General features: G+C 36.2%; 1 protein-coding gene across 1 annotated transcript in view; it reads right to left on the bottom strand.

The window, feature by feature from the left end:
• The window catches only part of LOC129226612 (putative polypeptide N-acetylgalactosaminyltransferase 9), a 198,231-nt gene that overhangs the window by 90,268 nt on the left and 87,668 nt on the right, over positions 1-20,295 (bottom strand). The window contains exons 4-6 of the mRNA XM_054861241.1: positions 17,927-18,165; positions 15,782-15,948; positions 2,214-2,378 (exon numbers count right to left, since the gene is read on the bottom strand). Coding sequence (XP_054717216.1) covers positions 2,214-2,378; positions 15,782-15,948; positions 17,927-18,165 — 571 coding nt within the window. The remainder of the gene's footprint in view (positions 1-2,213; positions 2,379-15,781; positions 15,949-17,926; positions 18,166-20,295) is intronic.

The raw sequence follows: 20,295 nt of genomic DNA, 5'->3' as shown, positions 1-20,295 counted from the left end.
ATTCGAGTAAATTTAATTAACGATAGAACATGACAAAAAGTCGTGTACTCTTCTTTATCTTTATCTTTACTAATAATAAAGCTGAAACTCTCTCTGTCCGGAGGATGTCTGGATCTCTGTGACGCGCATAGCGCCTAGACCGATCGGCCGATTTTCATGAAATTTGGCACAAAGTTAGTTTGTGGCATGAGGGTGTGCACCTTGAAGCAGTGGCGGATCCAGAAATTTTTGTAAGGGGGGTCAAGTCTCAAACGTAAAAAGTATCAATTAAGCCTATCCTTCCAAGGGTGATGGAGCCCTCCCCCCCACAAATGAGATCAAAACCTTTTCTAATTGTCCCTTCTCCTCTAATTTTTCCAATGGCGTAGCCGGTGCTATATATCATATTCTTTCAAATTTTCATCACAATTCAAATTACGTTTGGCAAACAGGCTCTGAAAAAACGTTTAACTCATTTAAAATGATTGTTATTTTGAAAAGGAACAAAAATCTCAAAATAGCAATAGCCCAGTAAATGGGCCCAGTCAATCCTTTGAGATTCGACGCGCTAAGAAGAAATTCCTTACAGAACCAAGCAAAAAAAAAAGAAAGAAATAAAAATTTATTTTCGCTACATTTTCGGATCTAAAAAATCGAAGTAATAGCAATCACATAGTAAAATTCTTGTCATAGGGGGGGGGGGGTCAGCGGACCCTTTGACCCTCCCCTGAATCCGTCCCTGCCTCGAAACGACTTTTCAAAAATTCGATTTTGTTCTTTTTCTATTCCAATTTTAAGAACTTTTCCCGAGCAAAATTATCATAACGTGGAACCGTAACATGGGCAAGCCAACTGGAGAGAAATTCACCATACATTTTTTGTAAATATACAGGCGAACCGAAAGACCTTTTAATTTTCTACTGCGGGCAAAGTCGTGCGGGTACCACTAGTAATTACATAAAATATAAATAACAGTCGAAGATAAAGTAACCCGCGTGTTTCAACAATGAAACTCGCGCCACGACATGATCATTTGTTTTGGTAATGTTTAGCATGCATAGAAAAGCTTTATTTTGACAAGGCTGAACTCGATCTAGCAACTTAACAGTTTTGCGGGTGAGACTGTCATTTTAGGAAAACGAAGGAACCAAAACATTTCGCAACTCCAATAAACTATAGGGGGCGCTGCAGCCACTGTCCAAAGGCGGATGAAAAAGGAAAACAAACAAATGCTGTAACTTATAACTTGCTTTGAAGATTAGTGAATGACAGTAATTTATCATAGTGTTTGTAGGAAGCTTTCTTTTCTATTGTTCTGAAATTACATTACACTATAAACTATCTGAAGCCTGTAATTTACCCCAAAGAAAACACGTAGAATGGAATCTTTTTACTTTTTTCGGTAGTATTGTAAATTACAGCAATGTAGCGTATTCGAGTTCTGGAGATGCGAACTGACGCTATCTACTGAGTTGAGGGTTAATCCACTGGTGTTAGGGTTAAAATTTCAACTATCAAAATATCACCGAACAGGCAATTGCTTCGTTCAACTGTAGAAACAATTTTCACCCGAGCGGCATTCTAGTTACACAAAATAACAGACAACCACTCAACCAGCCATGCCAGACTTTGCAAGAAGTCGGGGAATGTCTTACTTTTCCAACTCAGTGCAAGGTTAAATCAAACTGCTTATTCGTACTTCATCAGAAGTCATACCAGAGCCTTCACTTTTCGGCAGGGTTAGAAGATCTGAGAGCCACACGTGCACTGCCGATATGGTCTCCTTTGCCTGTTATCCTATCTTAGCTTGTTTAGACTTTATAGAATACAAGTTCCACCGGATTTTCTACTGTTTTTGAACTTCCTGGAGATTTTTGGATTCATAGAAAGCATCTGGCTCTAGCAGGCAGTCTGAGATCAACAACAACAGCAGCAACATCAATAGCAGAAGTAATATAATACCAGAGTATTATGCCTTCAGTAGATGTCGTTAGAAAAATTTGGGATAGTTTTAAGAGAAATGTAGCCTGCTTTTATGCTTTCATCGTTTTATTCCATTAAATTATAATTTTTGACAATATTTTATATTTCTTACAGGAAAATACGCCTAAAAGTGAAAAGTTTTTTTTTTCTTTTCAAATAATGCAAAGATATTTTAAAACCCGTCTCAGCAGAGGAAAACATTAACTTTGGGGCAACTATTCACCGATTCAATACAATGATAATAGGCTTACCTTCTGTACATTCACAGTGAGAGTCCAAGTAGGTGAGAACTTCACCAGACGCTACAGATGCTCCCAGCAGACGAGCCCTTATCAAGCCTTCACGCTTTTGAGCTCGTACCAGTTGAACTTTAGGAAAGTTTGACAGGTAATCTTCCAGCCTCTTTTTCAGATGTTCTACAGAAAAGAGACAGACATCGTTATATTTTTGATAAATGTTTAAATTAGACAGTTTCTGTTTTCAATAATTTTAAACTCATTGAATATATTTGTACCTTGAAACAACAAGCAATTTCATATTTGATCAAAAGTAATTGATGTTAGACTTGATGCCTTTCAAACTAAAACTCTGAGAAAAATATTAAACATATACTGGCCAAATAAAATATCAAATTCAGACCTGTACAAACGTACAAATTGCAAGCCGATAACCACACTGATAAAAAAACCACAGATGGTCATGGATAGGACATGTTGTCAGAACGCAGGTAATAGACCCTACAAGAATTGCTCTCACGTGGATCCCTGATGGCAAGAGGAAGCGCGGGCGTCCAAAACTAACCTGGCGTCAGATAGCCATACAAGAAAGAAATGCCTTTGGTTGGCCAGGAAGGCGGCATTAAACTGGTTGGGATGGAATGCCACGCTATCGGCCTCATGCGCCACTAGGCGTTGAGAGAATCAAGTCAAGTCAATTGATGTTAGAAATATGTTCATTACAAAACCTTTTCGGTGTAAGAATAACTAATGTGACGTAATTCCCCAGTATTAAGTTATAGTAATCACCTTTACCTATATCTGGAATGGAATATCTGGTGCCATCACACGTGAATGATGATGGGAATGAAATTGCGAATGACCTGCCCTGATATATTAGAGAGATAGCTACCGGAGACCAGACTACCTCATCTCCGGGTGGCTGCCTTACTTATTCTGAAATTGCCTCCTGGATTTGATGTTGCAGTCTTCAAGTTTGACAAGAAACAACACCACCACCACCTTTACCAATGTCCTAAATATTTCTCAAGATGCATCTAGGTACAAATATCTTTATTTAGAGCTATAAGAACCAATATCATTTGTAATTCAGGAAAATTTAAATCAATTTAAAAATTATATGTACATTCCTAACACAGCATGAGACAATCTCTGGAAATGTTCAAAAATTCGCTGGACTCGAGCGTCCAGGAAATAATTAAGGAACTTTAGGACCACTTTTTGTGAAGCTAATATTTCTAACATTGGATGTTGTTGTTCCGAAGTACAGATATATGCTAATAAAAGAAATGAAGTCATTCCTGAAAGTAATTTCTTACCTAACGAGAGGGGAACATTCAAGGTAATATTCCTTTCTTGTTCTAACAGATCTCTAAATGATCAGTGATTGGTGTTTTCAGCAAAGTTAAGCGCCCTTAATCGATTATTAAGCCGGGAAAAAATTATTTTACTGTTTAAGCTTCTTTTTCAGCGTAACCAAATGAACCATGTTCAAGTTTGTTTTCCCATTAAATACATCTGCCACACAGAAGAAAAGAAATGAGGACTAATTTATCAAAAGAGAACATATCCATTTTCTAAAAATATTCAGGAGGTGAGAAAAACGAATTAGGGTAAGAGCAAAATAGTTTTATCAACTTCTCTGGTTACAGAATTGAGCACAAAAGCAGAGAAAATCAGGGCCCAGAGTAAGAAATGTTAGTGTAAAAAAACAAGGAGATATCGCCATCTTAATTTTGGATATGTGCTCTTTTGAACGGAAACCTGAATGTAGAAAATTCCAATTTCACCAAAACTCTAATATTTCACCTTCTCATGTTCTCTTATCGAAGTACATAAACCTAAAAGTAGTGGATTAAAATTTGAGTATTTAGGACATGTGTTCCTTTGGATCTAAAAGTCTTCGTACTACAGATTCTTTCAGGATATGCCCCCTTTTGTTCAAAATAAAACGTGCAGAGGACGGATTTGTTACCTTTTGATTGAAAAGCCAGACTTGACCCTTAAATAAAATAGGACTTTCCACGTTTTAACTTCTTGAGAGTAAGTGATTTGATAAAGATCATCTGAAAGATTTAGAAAATGTTATAAAATGAATTTTTCTGAAAAGTGGATATGTTCCCTTTTGATAAATTACTCCTCAAAATATCAGAGTCCTTTAAATTTGAGATTGATGTTGTAACTTAAGCCTTTTTTTGACATTTTGACTGACTGCGGAAAACACCGAAGTAAAACGTTAAGAGAGATAAATTATCTACCAATATTCTCTGGGTAAAAGCGGAAACGGCTGTAAGAGTTGGGTCGGAATTATAAGAACATGGTGGTATGATTTTTAAATAAAAATAATAAATATGAAAAATAATTCAGGTAATATAAAGGATGGTACACGTGGTTGTACTGGTTATTGTTGAATAAAATGAATGAGATGTAACTGCCGTTTTACTTTCTTCTTATATTACATATAGAAGAAAGTATTGGATTCGTGCAAATTTTTGAATTTCGAATTTTGACGGAATCGAACGTTTTGAGGTTTGCTGAGCCCATTTATTATTCTCGGCAAGTAGTTAATACCGGAAGAATTGGCTACCTAATAGGAATTATCAGGAGTACTTGTGTTAATACAAGGACTCATTTATCGAAAGTACGGTAATTCCGTCAAAACATTATAACATTTCACTTAGTCGGTAGGAGCTATTCGCCGGTCATTGTAGATGTCCCCTCAGTTGTTTTAGTTATATACTTAGTTTTCAGAAATTTTACCTCAGTTCTCGTAGGTTCACTTACTTATCAGAATTGTTTCTTAAAATACTGCTACTTTTTATTCAGTCCTTATAAATTTTTGCTTAGTTTATAGACTAGTCATTTAGTTGTTAGATGTTTTTAATTTAACCATTATGGCTTGCTCCTTACTCTAAAAATTATTCTTTGTCCTTCAGTAACTAGAATATCTTTTAATCTTATAAAGATTATTTCCTAAGTTATGGAAAAAATTCAGTTTGCGAATAAAATTATTACTTAGTCACTAAGATTTATATCGTAGTTATTGAGATCTATTTCATAGAATTAGGCTTCACTCAGAGTTAATATTGTATGCACCCGAAGTCAGTCGATTTCAAAATTGTGCTTTACACGAATACGATACTGCAAGTCATTCATCAAGTAGTATGTCCCACATAAAATTTTAAAGCAACGATTTGCTAAAATGAAATGGTGAGTTTCTTTTTTATTTGTATGCGATTAGAACAGTATGTGTCGTACGTGACAATACAATTGAGTCAACTATACCTAGCCTTTGTTTGGCACCCTGAATTAGATTAATCGACACGTTTTACGCTTGAATAAAAAAATCCATTGAAAGTAGTCATAAAAATTTACATTTCTGTATTCTTTGCCAAATTTCGGCTTCAAACTATTTTTCCGAGCTAGTGGCCCAAAAAAACGTGCTAAAAAATCATTCTTAATAGCCGCAACTTAGTGGTATTATTGATTAATAGAACATTGAGCTTTATGAATGACAATTTGAATTAAGCAATACTATTTTAATAAGACTTGAAATGGTTGATTTTTTTAAATCTGCGAGAAAAGGCATGCAAACTTGTACCATTTGTACTGGTTACAGCCAAATTTTTGATTTTTGCACTTATACCCTTTTGATTCTGGATGCTTCGAAGTATGAAATATTAGTAGTAAGCATTTCATTTTGGGTGCTAAATTTTATTGGTGCATTATTATTTATATTTTTGAGGCGTCATGTCATATGTCACCAGGGGCGGTCACGATGGGAGGTCACTGCGAACTTACAAAATTTGTTTATCCGGGCATTTTTGTCTGACGATTCGGCAAAATTTGAAGTTCCATTCGGCAAATTGAGAATTTCCGCCCTCCCAGAAATTTAAGTACTGGGTGCCCCTGTGTGTCACAATTCCCTCCAGGGTTTGGAAGTTTTATTAAAATACTAGTGGTACCCGCACGGCTTTGCTCGTAATAGAAAAATTGAAAGGTCTTTTGGTTCGCCTGTATGTTTACAAACAATATATGGTGAATTTTCTGGTCAATTGACCCATGTTACGGTTCCACGTTATGATAACTTCGTATCTCGCTAATTAATTTGTGCTCATGTTACGGTTCCACGTTATGATAATTTCGTAATTTACTCGTCCATCTTATGATAATTTTGTTCTTAAAATTGGAATGAAAAAAAACCACATCGAATTTTCGAAAAAGCGCTTCGAGGTGCACACCCCCATGCTACAAACTAACTTTGTGCCAAATTTCATGAAAATCGCCCGAACGGTCTAGGCGCTATGCGCGTCACAGAGATCCTGACAGACAGAGACTTTCAACTTTATTATTAGTAATTTCATGAAAATCGGCTGAACGGTCTAGGCGCTATGCGCGTCACAGAGATCCTGACAGACAGAGACTTTCAGCTTTATTATTAGTAATTTCATGAAAATCGGCCGAACGGTCTAGGCGCTATGCGCGCAACAGAGATCCAGACAGACACACAGAGATCCGGACAGAGATCCTGACAGACAGAGAGACTTTCAGTTTTATTATTAGTAAAGAAACATACTAACAACACAGCAAAAACGTTGAATTAACTGAAGAAAGAAGCACAATGTTTGATGTGATGTGTGAATCACTCGTGACTAAAGTATTATTCACGTGTCATTTGCTGTAACGTGTCACTATCAATGGTATACCGATGCGATTCCACCACTTGTTTGCTATTTTTGATTCAATGTGTGGGGTCGGTCTAGAAATTCTTTCCCAGACCACACTCATCGTGAGAAAAACATGTTAAGCGGGTGTTTTATATCTTTCACCAGTATGGGAGCTGGATAAGTATAAGACCACACGTAAATACGGTTTTTGCTCCCCTTTTCTGAGAAATGTTCAGAATTAGATCTTCAGAATAGCTGAATTCTATCCGAAGCTGGACATTTGTTGTGCACATAAACTTTCTCCGTTTGGTGTGATATGATGTCTGTGACGCTATAGGAACATTTTTCCACCAACTTGTCAACATCGTCTGACTATTGTAAACAAGGGTGCATTCCCCGCCAAACGAATCCCCGTACATATAAGAGAAAGTAAATAGGTCAAAGGGGGAGACTCTCGTAATGCAAAGAGCTGATTAGTCGCGGAGTGTGGCTCTCGCAGTTCAAAATATCTTTGTAACATTAAATAATCTGTAATTTGTAATATAGCTGTAAATATTGATATGTTGATTAAACGTCTCTAAAAGACCATGCATTCTCTTGTCGTCTTTACACAAGAGGTGGGATCGGTATAGCTTAAAATGGTGTCAGAAGTGGGATACGAAAGATAACCCTGAACTGACTCTTTGTTCATAAAGAAAACGAGGGGAGAAGAAAAGTCGATGCTTTCTCCCGCTCCTCGAAGAATTTCCGAACAGCTGTTTGAAGCGGAGTTTGTTTCCCTTCTTGCGAAAAGGGGGCTTTTCGTTTTCGTCTGCTTGCAACGCGGAGAAAAAGAGAAATAAAGGATGAAACTGGAACTTTCGCGTCTCTTAAAGATTTGCTGTTCGCTTTGTGAGTGGTCAACTTGACCACAAGATTGTGAGATCACCCTGATCTTCAGAGTGCAGCGTTGGAAACGGTCAACCTGACCGAAGGTTTGTGAGATTTCCAGGATCTCGCTGTTTGCGCTGGAAGGGTCAAACTGACCATATGCTGAAGAGATCACCTTGATCTGTGCAACGTTGGAAACGGTCAAACTGGCTGTAAGTTGCTGTAGCGGAATCCAGTCGCGGAGGCTTGTGTTCGCGCTGAAGAGAGGGTCAACCGGACCTGTTTAACAGCAGAAACGCAGTCAACGTTCTGCTTTTGCGATCATATTGATCAACCGATAAATGGTCAAACTGACCATACTGTGAAAAGGTCAAGCTGACCTTCAAAAGTGTGTGTGTGTGTTGGTGGGCAAATCTTGCCGAAGAAAATCTATTGTGCACGTGTCAATTGTGGAATACAAAAAAGAAGACAGGCGCTCAGGAAAATCTGGGGTATGTACCTTTGCTTTTTCTTGAGTTGTCATTGACATGTTGCTATATTAAGTTCTAAGTTTTGGAATTAGCTTAATTCCAATTAGTTAAATGTATGACAGTGCAAATCTTGTACGGGAAAATTGTGTACATTTTAAGTCATTTAAAAGTTAACTGTGGGAACTCAAGTACGAGTACATTAACTTTCTTTTGCTTTCTAATTAGCTAATTAAGTAATTTCTTGTTGTAAAATTTGGTATTCTTTGAAATGGCGTTCCTTGGAAGAGGAAAGAAGCAGGATTTGCTAATCCTGGCTGAGAATTTAGGGGTAACCGTTACTTCGGAATGGAAAATTGTCGAACTTAAAAAGGCAATTACGAGTTCCGACGATTACGAAGAGGATTTTGTTAGGACCCTCTTCGAAAATATAATCTCCACTAGGAAATTAGAGGAAGAAATGGCTGAAAAAGCGAGGGTAGAAGAATTACAAATTGCTGAAAAGGCGAGGGTAGAAGAATTACAAAGGGCTGAACAGGAGAAACAAAGGGAACATGCATTAAAAGAAAAAGAAATTCAAATGAAACACGAGCTAGAAATGTTAAAATTAAAATGTGAAAACCCTTCCATTTTTGAAAATAATAATGTAGGACCGCCATCTATCGTATCGCGCTTAAACATTAAGAAACTAATTCCTGAATTTGATGCGAAACAATCGGACATCAGCCTGTATCTGGTGATCTTCGAGCGACAAGCAAAGAGAGCTGAAATTCCCGAGGAAAATTGGGTCGCTCATTTGCTTAGCTTGTTGCCACTGGATATAGTGCAGCTGATCGCGAGGGAACCCGAAGAAGTAGCATCGGATTACCATCATGTAAAACAAGTGTTGCTAAAAAGATATAAATTAAGTTCAGAAGTCTTTCGACAAAAATTCACTCAACATCAGAAGAAACCCGAGAATTCCTGGAAAGATTTCACTTTTGAAATCACTAATTATTTAAATGAATGGTTAGCGGGGCTGGAGATAGAAAGTTTTGACCAATTGAAAGAGCTCATGGTAGTGGATCAGTTGAAAAAACGTGCCGGTCCAGAAATGACAAGTCATTTTCTAGACGACTGGACTAGTTACAAGTATATCCGCCAAACTTTCAGAACAGTTTGATAATTACGACGAAGCCCGAAAACATAATTCAAAATCTGAGGAAAAATTCTAAGAGAAATTTAAATTTTCTGCGGAGGGTACTGGTTTTAAAGAAACAGGAAGTAAGACGGGAGAATTAAAACAGACATCTAAGTCGGCAAATTCTTCTAACGTGCAAATGCGGAAAGATTTCGAAAAACGCGCGGCTCCGCGGTGTAACTACTGCCATGAGGTAGGTCACATTAAGCCTGCCTGTCCAAAACTGGGAAAGGGAGCCGGAGTGGAGTCTGTCAATTGTATCTATTCTGAAATAGAAACTATAAATTTTATAGAGACGGAAGAACTCACAGAGGGCTTGATTTCTTACACCGAGGGTACCGTGGATGGGAATCCGATATATTTATATCGGGATACAGGATCGACCATTGATTTAGTCAACGCTAAATATGTAAAACAATCGAGTTGGTGCGATCAAAAGGTAAGGATAAGGCAACCATTAAGTCTGGATTTAGTAACATTACCCTTATCTCAAATCGAAATTTCAGGGCCTTTTGGTACAGTGAAAACAAAAGTCGCAGTTTGCGGAGATGTGTTTGATCGAAATCGGTACCTGTTGGGAAATCGGACGGCAGCGTTGATCAAAGAAAAGACCGGCTATGAATTTTCCCTGGTAGATTCGACAAGCGGGAGCCCTCCGGGTTCTGATATAAATTTCTCACTGACCGGATACGGGAATGGGGGAGTAGTTGATATGAATTCAGATCTGAAGGATGTCCTTCATGACAAGAAAAAAACTTGTCTTTATGTTGAGGGGCGGGTTTTGGTTTCCAGAACTGAAGGAAACTCGTCGCAAGTGGTCCTTTTTGATAGTGATGGGAATGAGTTGAACACAGCTCGCAACAGGGATTCAAATCGTGATCCGAAAGTTAGTGAGAGGAACGACTCCGAAGCCGAAAATACGAATCAAACAGGTTCATTCGAGAACGTAATGTTGCGCAATCCTCGGGAAAACGTTCCATTAAAATGTATACATTTTATAGAATTAGGAAAGGAAATGGTGCCGGTTCTCGTCACAGAATTAGTGAATGATTTAATTAAGAGTTTTGGAAATTCGGTCGTACTTTGTTCAGATAATACAGAGGCATCTTCGAGCATGGGGAAGTTTCTTTATAGGATCCCGAAAGCAAAACTAACTGCTATCAGAACGTCTAAGTGTAGAGTTTCTCCGGGGCGAGAAAGAGGGGACGCAGTAGCTCTGCAAGTAAAAGATGATCGCTTCTTCGTTTTTCTGAATCCCCTTACGCGGGTTCAACTTAGGATACTTCTCAAGTTACTGTGTTTCGCGCATTATACGAAGTGTCGCGAGCGGGAAGGATTCCTTTTGGAACGAAAGAAACGAGTGACCTGGTTTGTTTTGCTAACTTGGGGGAAAGAATAGCATATGTCAGGATGCCGGTAGAACATGCTGAATATTTATGTTAAATGTTGTTAATCTTAACTATAACAAATTTTATAATTTTAAATTGCATTGTATAGTTTGGTTAATTGTTGTGTACTCGTACTGCGTTCTAATGAATAGCACGCTAACAATGTTCACGAATAAGTGAAGTAATTTGATGCTTTTTACCTTTAATGCATTTATGAACGCGTTATATTATGATTAATTTGTGGTTGTTTTCTTTTGTAATTCATATATGATTTTTCTATTTTAATTATATGACTCTTACAAGTTTCGCACTGTGTTTACATTGTAGAAGTAAAATTGTAAACTAGTTTATTTGTTTTAAAATGGAAATTGAGTATTGAGTCAATTGCAACTCCAGAATCAGCATAGTACTGCCAATAGAAGTGCTATTTTTGTAATCAACTGTACTTGAGTGTCATCACCAGAAAAATGAAACTTTTCTCTTAATCGAAAAGTTCTTCTAAGGGGGAAGGAGCTATACCGATGCGATTCCACCACTTGTTTGCTATTTTTGATTCAATGTGTGGGGTCGGTCTAGAAATTCTTTCCCAGACCACACTCATCGTGAGAAAAAGATGTTACGCGGGTGTTTTATATCTGTCACCAGTATGGGAGCTGGATAAGTATAAGACCACACGTAAATACGGTTTTTGCTCCCCTTTTCTGAGAAATGTTCGAAATTAGATCTTCAGAATAGCTGAATTCTATCCGAAGCTGGACATTTGTTGTGCACATAAACTTTCTCCGTTTGGTGTGATATGATGTCTGTGACACTATAGGAACATTTTTCCACCAACTTGTCAACATCGTCTGACTGTTGTAAACAGGGGTGCATTCCCCGCCAAACGAATCCCCGTATATAAGAGATAGTAAATAGGTCAAAGGGGGAGACTCTCGTAATGCAAAGAGCTGATTAGTCGCGGAGTGTGGCTCTCGCAGTTCAAAATATCTTTGTAACATTAAATAATCTGTAATTTGTAATATAGCTGTAAGTATTGATATGTTGATTAAACGTCTCTAAAAGACCATGCATTCGCTTGTCGTCTTTACACAAGAGGTGGGATCGGTACAATGGTAGCAAATATAGCTGTGATCCTTTGAACTTCATATCTGTCCCACTGCTAAAGATTCACACATCGAGCATTTGTGAAACAAAACTTGTAGAGTTTCGTTCTCCAGCTAAGTCAGTGCAATTGCTGCATTGGTAATATGTTTGTTTTAGTACGCCTTCCAAACCATGGAGGCACATTAGCAAAATGATTAACGTCTTCAATTTACTTTCATCTAGCAAGGTACCTCGTTTTCCTGTTTAAAGTAAAATTGGCCAATCTGTGCGAAATTTCGACCGTGTTATACAGTTGCAATAAGTAGCCAAAGCAGCAATGAAAAAAAAAAAAAAAATCCCGTCTTAAAATTCCAGAGCTTTTTTCGGCATCTAAAGTTAGTATCCGAAAACTTAAACGATCTGATGTGTGCCTCACATGACTTCCATTTATTGTCATTTTCTCATTATTGGTAATTTTAATGTGATTCAATAGTTCACTCTCTAAATATCACCAACAGTGGCCGAATTAAAACCAAATTAAAAAAAAAATTTGGCGACCAAAAGACTGGCGATATATTGCCAAGTGTCCGCCAAATTGTAACACCACTTGAGTTTACATCGAAATTAACAATGATTTCCCCCAAAAAAGGGGCAAAAGACCCCCTTAAAAACACCCGAATGCAACCAAAACGAGAGGTGTACAACTAGACTCCACTAGGAGTCTATGTACCAAATTTCAACTTTCTAGGACATACCGTTTTTACATACATACATACATACATACGCATATCCGCACATACATACATACGTACATACAGACGTCACGAGAAAACTCGTTGTAACTAACTCGGGAATCGTCAAAATGGATATTTCGCATGTCTGTACGTTCTTAAGCACTTATCACGTGTGGTCGAGTCGGAAAAACAAAAAAAAAAAACTCAACGTTCATTCGAGGGTGAGCAAAATGGAAATGAAGTCGATTTTTGAGTGAAATTTTTTAGCGAATACAATACTTCCTTTTTTGTAAAAGGAAGTAAAAACATCACCCAGTACAACAAACTATATCGCCGAAGATTCAGAAACGATGTTTAATGTTCGAAACCTTCCTTGGAATTCAAAAATTGGTTTTCAGCTTAAGTTCTTTCTTTTTCTTTTAAAGAAACAAACAACTCCATATTAAAATGATGAGCAATGTCAAAAGGTTTCTTTGTAGCAGAGCAATAATTAAAGATGTACTCAATGTCAAGAAATGAAAAATTGAAACTTGCTTTGTCGTGAAATAAATTTCATACGCCGACATTGTTTCCTCAAATCTTGAGCTGGCATTTTCTTGAACTTTAAACAAAGCCATTCACAAGGAAATGATGCATGTTTTGGACAAATTCAGCACAAATGACGGAGTCTCATTGTCAAAATAACTTTTACCGCTCATTCCCTTTTTATGACATAATCTTCAGTGACGAATTTAAAAGAAAAAAAAAATCAACGTAGTAAAGGAAATTTCATCACACTTAATGCCTTCATTATACATTCAAAAGAAGAGAAAGAATAGCTTGCCCGCGATGAGAAACAATGACTTTTTAAAGAGAAAACAGGTGGCTCAGAAATACCTCGTATTCGGAATTTGAGGCGGCTTTTGAATGCTAAACAAAGAAGTAGTCATTTGCGTTGTTCATGTCGAAGGAATTTCGATATTTCTCATTGGTTTAAAAAGTAAAACTCATTTTTTAGATAAAGTATTACATTTTTTTGGTAAGCAAGAACGTTTTTAATAGGCATGGGCAATGTCTTTCCTGTTAATGATCTCTTCCTCAGATGATCATTCATTTTTTCTACCCGTTCATTGAACTCGTTCATTTGAACGATTTCGTTAATTTAAAATAGTTATTTAAGCCGCCCTATCTAGTAGTCAGAGTAGTCTGACTGCGATGAGGAGGTCCGGGGTTCGAATCCCGACTCGGGCATGGATGTACTTTTTCTCTCCTGTAGTTGTCCTTCCTTTGCGTGAATGTGTTGTTGTGCTGTGAATGGTTCCCTACTCTTTAAACGTGTCCTTATGACATGTGTGTACTGTGGTGGGAAAATTGAAGTTAGTGCACCCCAAATTGCCAGCCTAGCTGGCACACGACAACAACAACATTTAAGTTTTTGAGAAGTAAATTAAAAAATTAACGCATTCAATTATTATAAAACGAAGTATTCAACATTATAATTAATCAAGTTATAAATGGTTAGAAGACCAAGAAGAAAAATAATATGACCTAATTGATTAACTTACCGTTCTAAACAAGATGGTGGCAAAAAGCAGAAGAGAAAGTGATACCGAATGCTTAATTATAAAGTAGAGATGAGAAACCAAACTATTGTTTCAAATTTTGTAAATAGTAATTGCTTTTATGATGAATTTGTTGTAATCTGGCTAATCTTGGCGTTTGTTCCATTAATTTTCATCCAAAATTATCGTAGTAACTTAACCTGAAAATAGTTTCTTGTAATGAATATACAACCCCTTTACATTCAAATGACGCATATGGTCCCCTGATAAGATTTGTGAATGGAATAAAAATAAAACATCCAGAAACATAACGAATTTCGTTGAACTTTCCAAAGCGGTATAAAACGCCGTGCGTCCTGTGAATGGGGAGAGAGTCAGTTTGCTTTCTAACTGTGGAGTCGCGTTTTCAGCCGTTGGGCTGGAAAGTGTATTAGCCTTTGCGCTGTGTTTTGGCGTATTTTGATGTAAATACGTGTGATATCGTTGAGTTTAAGGTGTTAGTTGATATTTGCCTAATTGCTATGGTTTAATTTAGCAGTTGTTACCCATATTTTTTGTACATAGTTGTAAATAAATCTCCTGTGTTTTCTCAAGAACTGTGTAGTCATTTAAGAAAAGTTTGAAGTTGCACCGAACTCGTAACACTATGTTTACTTGGACAGTGAAACTCAAAAGACTAATGTTGGCAAAAATGAACGAAAGAAGGAACAGAAACAAATGTACTTCTAATGCAATGTTCAAAATCATTCGTCGTTCAAGAGAAAGACCTTTATTTTTTCAGGAAATCGTAATGTGCCGTTCATTTTAAAGAGTCATTCTTTTTGACCCGTTCGTTCATGAGCGACACATTCCCAGCTTTTAACGATTCCAATAACACATAGACATTCATGTATCACAATTTTACTGATCATGAAGGCGTGAAGGATAGAGCCAAGAGATTTCAGTTGAACTATTGGGTTCAAAAACTCATATCTTGCACACTTGAAGCAAATACTGTACCATATTAAGCTCCATACACGTATTTTAAAAATGGTCTTGTTGAAACATTCTGTTGAAAAATAAAGTAAGAATTTCGCTTTTAAAAAAGCCCAAGAAAATGTTTTGTATAACCCTTTGAACGGGCCATTTCCCCCTTCTTCATAGGGGTGGTGACTAGGGAAGCTATTTTGTTCATGAATTTCTTTTATCACTCGTATACTGTTGTTCACCTAAATTGTAATAAAATGGGAAACCCCCGACCCCCAGAAAAGAGGAGGAAAAAATATTAAAATGAATGATCTAATATTACGTGAAATTTGACTAATGAATTCTGCTTCGAATTTTTACAAGTAAAAAAAAACATGTCCAAACAAAAAATGATTAGTGAAATTGGGGAGCATACGTTACCGTAAACTTGGGCCGGGGATAACTCCCAGGTAGAATAATAGCAAGCATTATCTTCTTTAATTTTAAACTTTTTTTTTTGATCAATCACGAATTGCTTATTGTCCACACTAGACCAAGGTTGATGTTGCGCTGATTTTTTAGGTTGCCATGACGATGGTTGTTTTTAATATTTATTAAGAGATCGAAATTTTCATTGGAGACACTACGACGAAGAGATACAATCGAAGAAGATGAAGCAAAAAAGTTGAAAAATATGCGAATTCTTACTTTGATCTGAAAAGTCATCCACAAGAATGATCTCCTTGATGAGGTGGTCCGGAGATCGTTCCAGAACACTGTGCACCGTTCGAATGAGAACACTCCAAGCTTCGTTGTGGAAGCAGATGATGACGCTCGTCTGTGGAAGCGCATGAGGATATTTGATGTCTTGACATCTGCAAAGAATGTTATCGAATAAATCTAAAGCCGTCATGTACACAAACAAAAATTCAAATATTGTCAAAAAAAAAAAAAAAAAAAAAGGAAGGAAGAAAGAAAGAAAACCATTTTTAAACTGCTGTAAATACGAATGGTAAGTACAGCTTACTATCAACCTCGAAACTTGACCATCTTGAAATCCTGCATAACTCAAAACTTAATCATTCTCCGTATTTGAGATTTACTTTCATTCTTTTTGTTCCTCGAAGAAATAAAATTTCCAATCTGTATATTTCAAAGAAACCAAATTCAAGATGTGTATACCTCATAGCAATTAAATTCATGTGTATATCTCGAAGAAACCAAATTCAAGATGTGTAATACCTAGAACCAATCAAGTTCAAAATCTGTCTATGTATCTCAAAGCAATCCAAATCCTAATCAGCACGTAAAAGAAGTAATTAATATTTTAACTTTTTTATAACTCAAAACACTCGAATAAGGACAGATTAGCATGAAAATTGGAAAAATACCACCAGACTAATAATATCCTTGATAAAATCGTAACACCGGTCTCTCGTTTTACACTAACTCTTTATATTACATTGCAACACATCAAGATAGCATCATTAATCAACTCGATGATGTTACTATGTAAACAAACTATGTTTGGCCACCTATTGAGTTTTTGATGCGAAAAAAAAGAATGAAAGAAAAAAAAAAAAGAGAAGAATACGAAAAGGGTTAAAAGTGATGTTGTGGAAATTCTCGAGATTTCAAAGAAAAGAAAAGAGAATAGTTGCATGAAGATAGCTGCAAGGAATATAAATTAACGTACATTCAAAGAAAACAACACCCAAAAGGTTCTCTCCAAGATTCCATTCCATGGGAATAATGGGGAAGTGAAGCACGGAAAAGATTGTTTCATGATGTTTTGCGACTGGTTGTTTTGTAAACCAGTTAAGGGAAAAAAAAGCTTCAGAAGCTCGTTTTTTTTTAAATTGAAGCGTCTTTTAAATATCCATTCTTTTAATTACTTCTAATCGATGGTTGAAAATAAATTTTCAAAAGTGAAATGAAAAGAAAAGAAAGAGAAAAAATTTGCTTGTACATAACTAGACGTACATATCTCGAATTTTTCACGATCAAGATACAAGTTTTACTGCAATTTAAAAAATGGTTATTATCGATTTCCTTTTCTTTTACACAAGCTTTTTAAAATTTTTTTATATTTTTATTTTAAAGGTATGTTACGTAAAACGAAAAAGTACCCTTAATGATTATTCAAGATTTAAAAAAAATATATTTATGGGTGGCATTTAGAATCTCGCCAAAAAATGAATAACACCTACGAAATTTAAAAACTCAACAAGACAGTTTTCAACTGATTCCACCTAGCAATTCACTTAACTGGAGATTAAAACTTTGCCAGCTTCTAAAGAGCTAAAAAAAAAACTCAATTTGAGGCAGTGAGAAGCAAAAGGGAAGTAAGTGGACTTTTGAAGTTTTAGGTCAAACGCGTTTAAAATTCTGATCCTAGGCAAGCTTTCATTGGAAAGTTTACAAAATCATGCTGTATACTGCCGTGTGCAGGTAAAGGGCAGTAACTGTAAATATTTCATTTTTCTTTTCTTTTTTTTTTCTTTTTTGCATTTTTGTCATCTTTTGTACGTTATCTTTATTGTACAAGCTCGCTTATTTGGTTTCCGCCAAAAAAAAAAAAAAAAAAAAGTGAGAAAAAGACGTTTAAATCCAACATTTTCCTATTGTCTCGGAAACTCATTTCTGCATATACTGCCGTTTACCTGCACACGGCAGTATAGCAGCACTTGCCAGGGCTATCAGTACCATATCTTGCCACAAAACAGATGCGAGTTTCTCCTACCATTTGTACTAGCTAACTCCAAAATTTCAATTTCGACACTTACACCCCTTTGTTTGTGGAGGCCTCATATGTCTCCCCTAACCAAGGAGAAATTAAGAATTAGAACATACTCTTTATCTCTTGGATCTGGCAAGCTCCTGTGCAGAGATATCATGTCACTGACGTACTGGTTGAAAGCGTTGTTCTTCCAGCCCAACTTCACCAACTTATCCTGCTCGTCAGTGAGGTTCGACAGCTTGACGGGCTTCCCCAGCTCTCCAGGGCCATCATTCTCTCTGGGGGGCAGAAGAACACCCTGGCCCTGATATTCATGGTTTTCAGGCTCGGAATCTTTAGTTTTCACCAGGGGCTGAAACAAAATAGAGTAAAAGATTTAGATACAACTCTCGAGTATACTAGAAAGCATGTGACGTCAAGGCGGGCTAAGTCTCCCAAAAGATGAGTTTTAACTTGGGTGAACACACTGGTTAGGTGGCATAATTAGGTTTATTTAAGCGATTCAAAATTAATAAGTAAATAAAAGTTCATTTGTTTTTTTAAGACGTTGTATTACATGTCTTGCTACTACGTAATATGAATTTTATGGTTTCACATTCTTTAAGGACCATTTTGAGACATATATATTATATCCTTTAAGTTAAACTTCATTTTGTAAATTAACGGATACAAATTAATATTAAATTATATCTTTCCTATGCTATTGAGACATCGAAATCTTAGTATTAGCATATATATATATATATATATATATATATATATATACTAGCGATGCATGTACTAATATGTGGCTCTTTTAAAAAACAATTCACCACATATGAAAAAAAAAGCTTTAACTCCAAAAAAGGTTTCCGACCTCTGAGCTAAACGAAGCTATGTTGAAATTACCCATAAAATAAAAGGCGGTGATTTAAGCGAGTTTCTAAAATTGGGAAAATATAAAACAATTGAAGTTACGGTTCTAAAAGAGGCAATGATGAAGTTTATCTTTTAAAGAACGTAATCATGTTTACTTTTAACCTAGAGTAAACTGAAATGATTATTTTTGTATAATGGACTTAGGGATGATGTTAGGCTCCTAAACGAGGTAATGTCTCGATAAAAGTTCTGAATGATGAACACGATTAAGTTTAACGCCTAAACAAGATAATGTAAAAGTTTAGTTTTTTTTTTAAAGTTTTAAAGGTAAAATTTTATTTTTCAAACGAAGAAATGATAACAATTGGGTTTTCAAAGTAGAATTTATGAAGATTTTCTAAAAACAAAGCTTTGAAAGTTTAGCCTCTAAAAAAAGATGGTGAGATAATTTGCTTTCTAAAAGGGGTAATGAGGATTTAAGTTTTTTTTTAACTCCCCCCCCCCAAGATGAATGAAAATTCTAAAAAATTTTAAGTTGAATTCTTCATGGAAGACTGATTCTCTGCAAAAGCTTTGATTAGGACCGATATAAATAAATAAATTTAATGTTATCAAACTATTATTGTTCTTTGTAATTAATTTTTTATTCATCTTTTTGCATTAAAAATAACCATCAACAATTGGTAAGAAATAACATCCACATTCCAACCATTGAGGTGTAATAATGAAGTGGAAGGTGCTGCATTGCTTGGAACCGCTTTTGCAAACGGAATGTTAATTCAGTAACACGTGAGTCGGGGCTTGTTGGCGAGCTTAAGTTCACCGGGTTGCACAATTTGGCTGTTTTTTTTCTCTCTGATATACAAAGAAAGGTTGGAGAAAAGAAGTCGACAAGAATTAAAAATGAGTACGAGAACTAGATGACCTCACAGTCCAGTTCGCAAATCAGAGCTCTCTCGGCTAAAGTAATTTTTAATCATGGAATAAATGAAAGCCAATCAGTGCACGTTTGGCAGCACGATATTTATTAATTTTATAGAACTATTAATTTTATATAACTAAAACCTGCGTCGGCATACGTAATTATTATTTACTCTCGCAAGAGGGGACAACTTCTTACAAGAATCTCCGACTCATGAGATTCTAAACGTTTGACACTCTTAAAGTAACCACTGCCACACCCTTCGCGATTAAATTATACATTTCGATGATTTTATGTCATTTATTTACTTTTCTCAAAGCATTGCCATTCAAAAACAAGTATTGGGTTGTTCGGAAAGTAATTTCGTTTTTTCCCGTCAGAGGACTTAATTACGTTTTTTCGAAACCAACTTCACACTTAAGCCGCATAACCATTATATGTCTTGAGAGCTGATATTGCAAGGCTTGTGTGTGAAAAAGTTCTATTAATTCTACGCAGTAGTTTTTGGTTGGTGCCCTTTTTAAATATGGAGAGCAATAAGCAGCATTTTCGTCATATTTTACTTTTTTACTTCAGAAAAGGTAAAAATGCTGTCCAAGCGAGAAAAAAATTGATGGATGTGTATGGAGAAGGCGTGTTAACAGTACGCCAGTGCCAGAACTGGTTTGCAAAATTTCGATCCGGCAATTTTGATGTCGAAGA

Source organism: Uloborus diversus, chromosome 7, assembly GCF_026930045.1.
Source record: "Uloborus diversus isolate 005 chromosome 7, Udiv.v.3.1, whole genome shotgun sequence".
Taxonomy (NCBI): domain Eukaryota; kingdom Metazoa; phylum Arthropoda; class Arachnida; order Araneae; family Uloboridae; genus Uloborus; species Uloborus diversus.
This window is presented reverse-complemented; position numbering and strand designations above follow the sequence as displayed.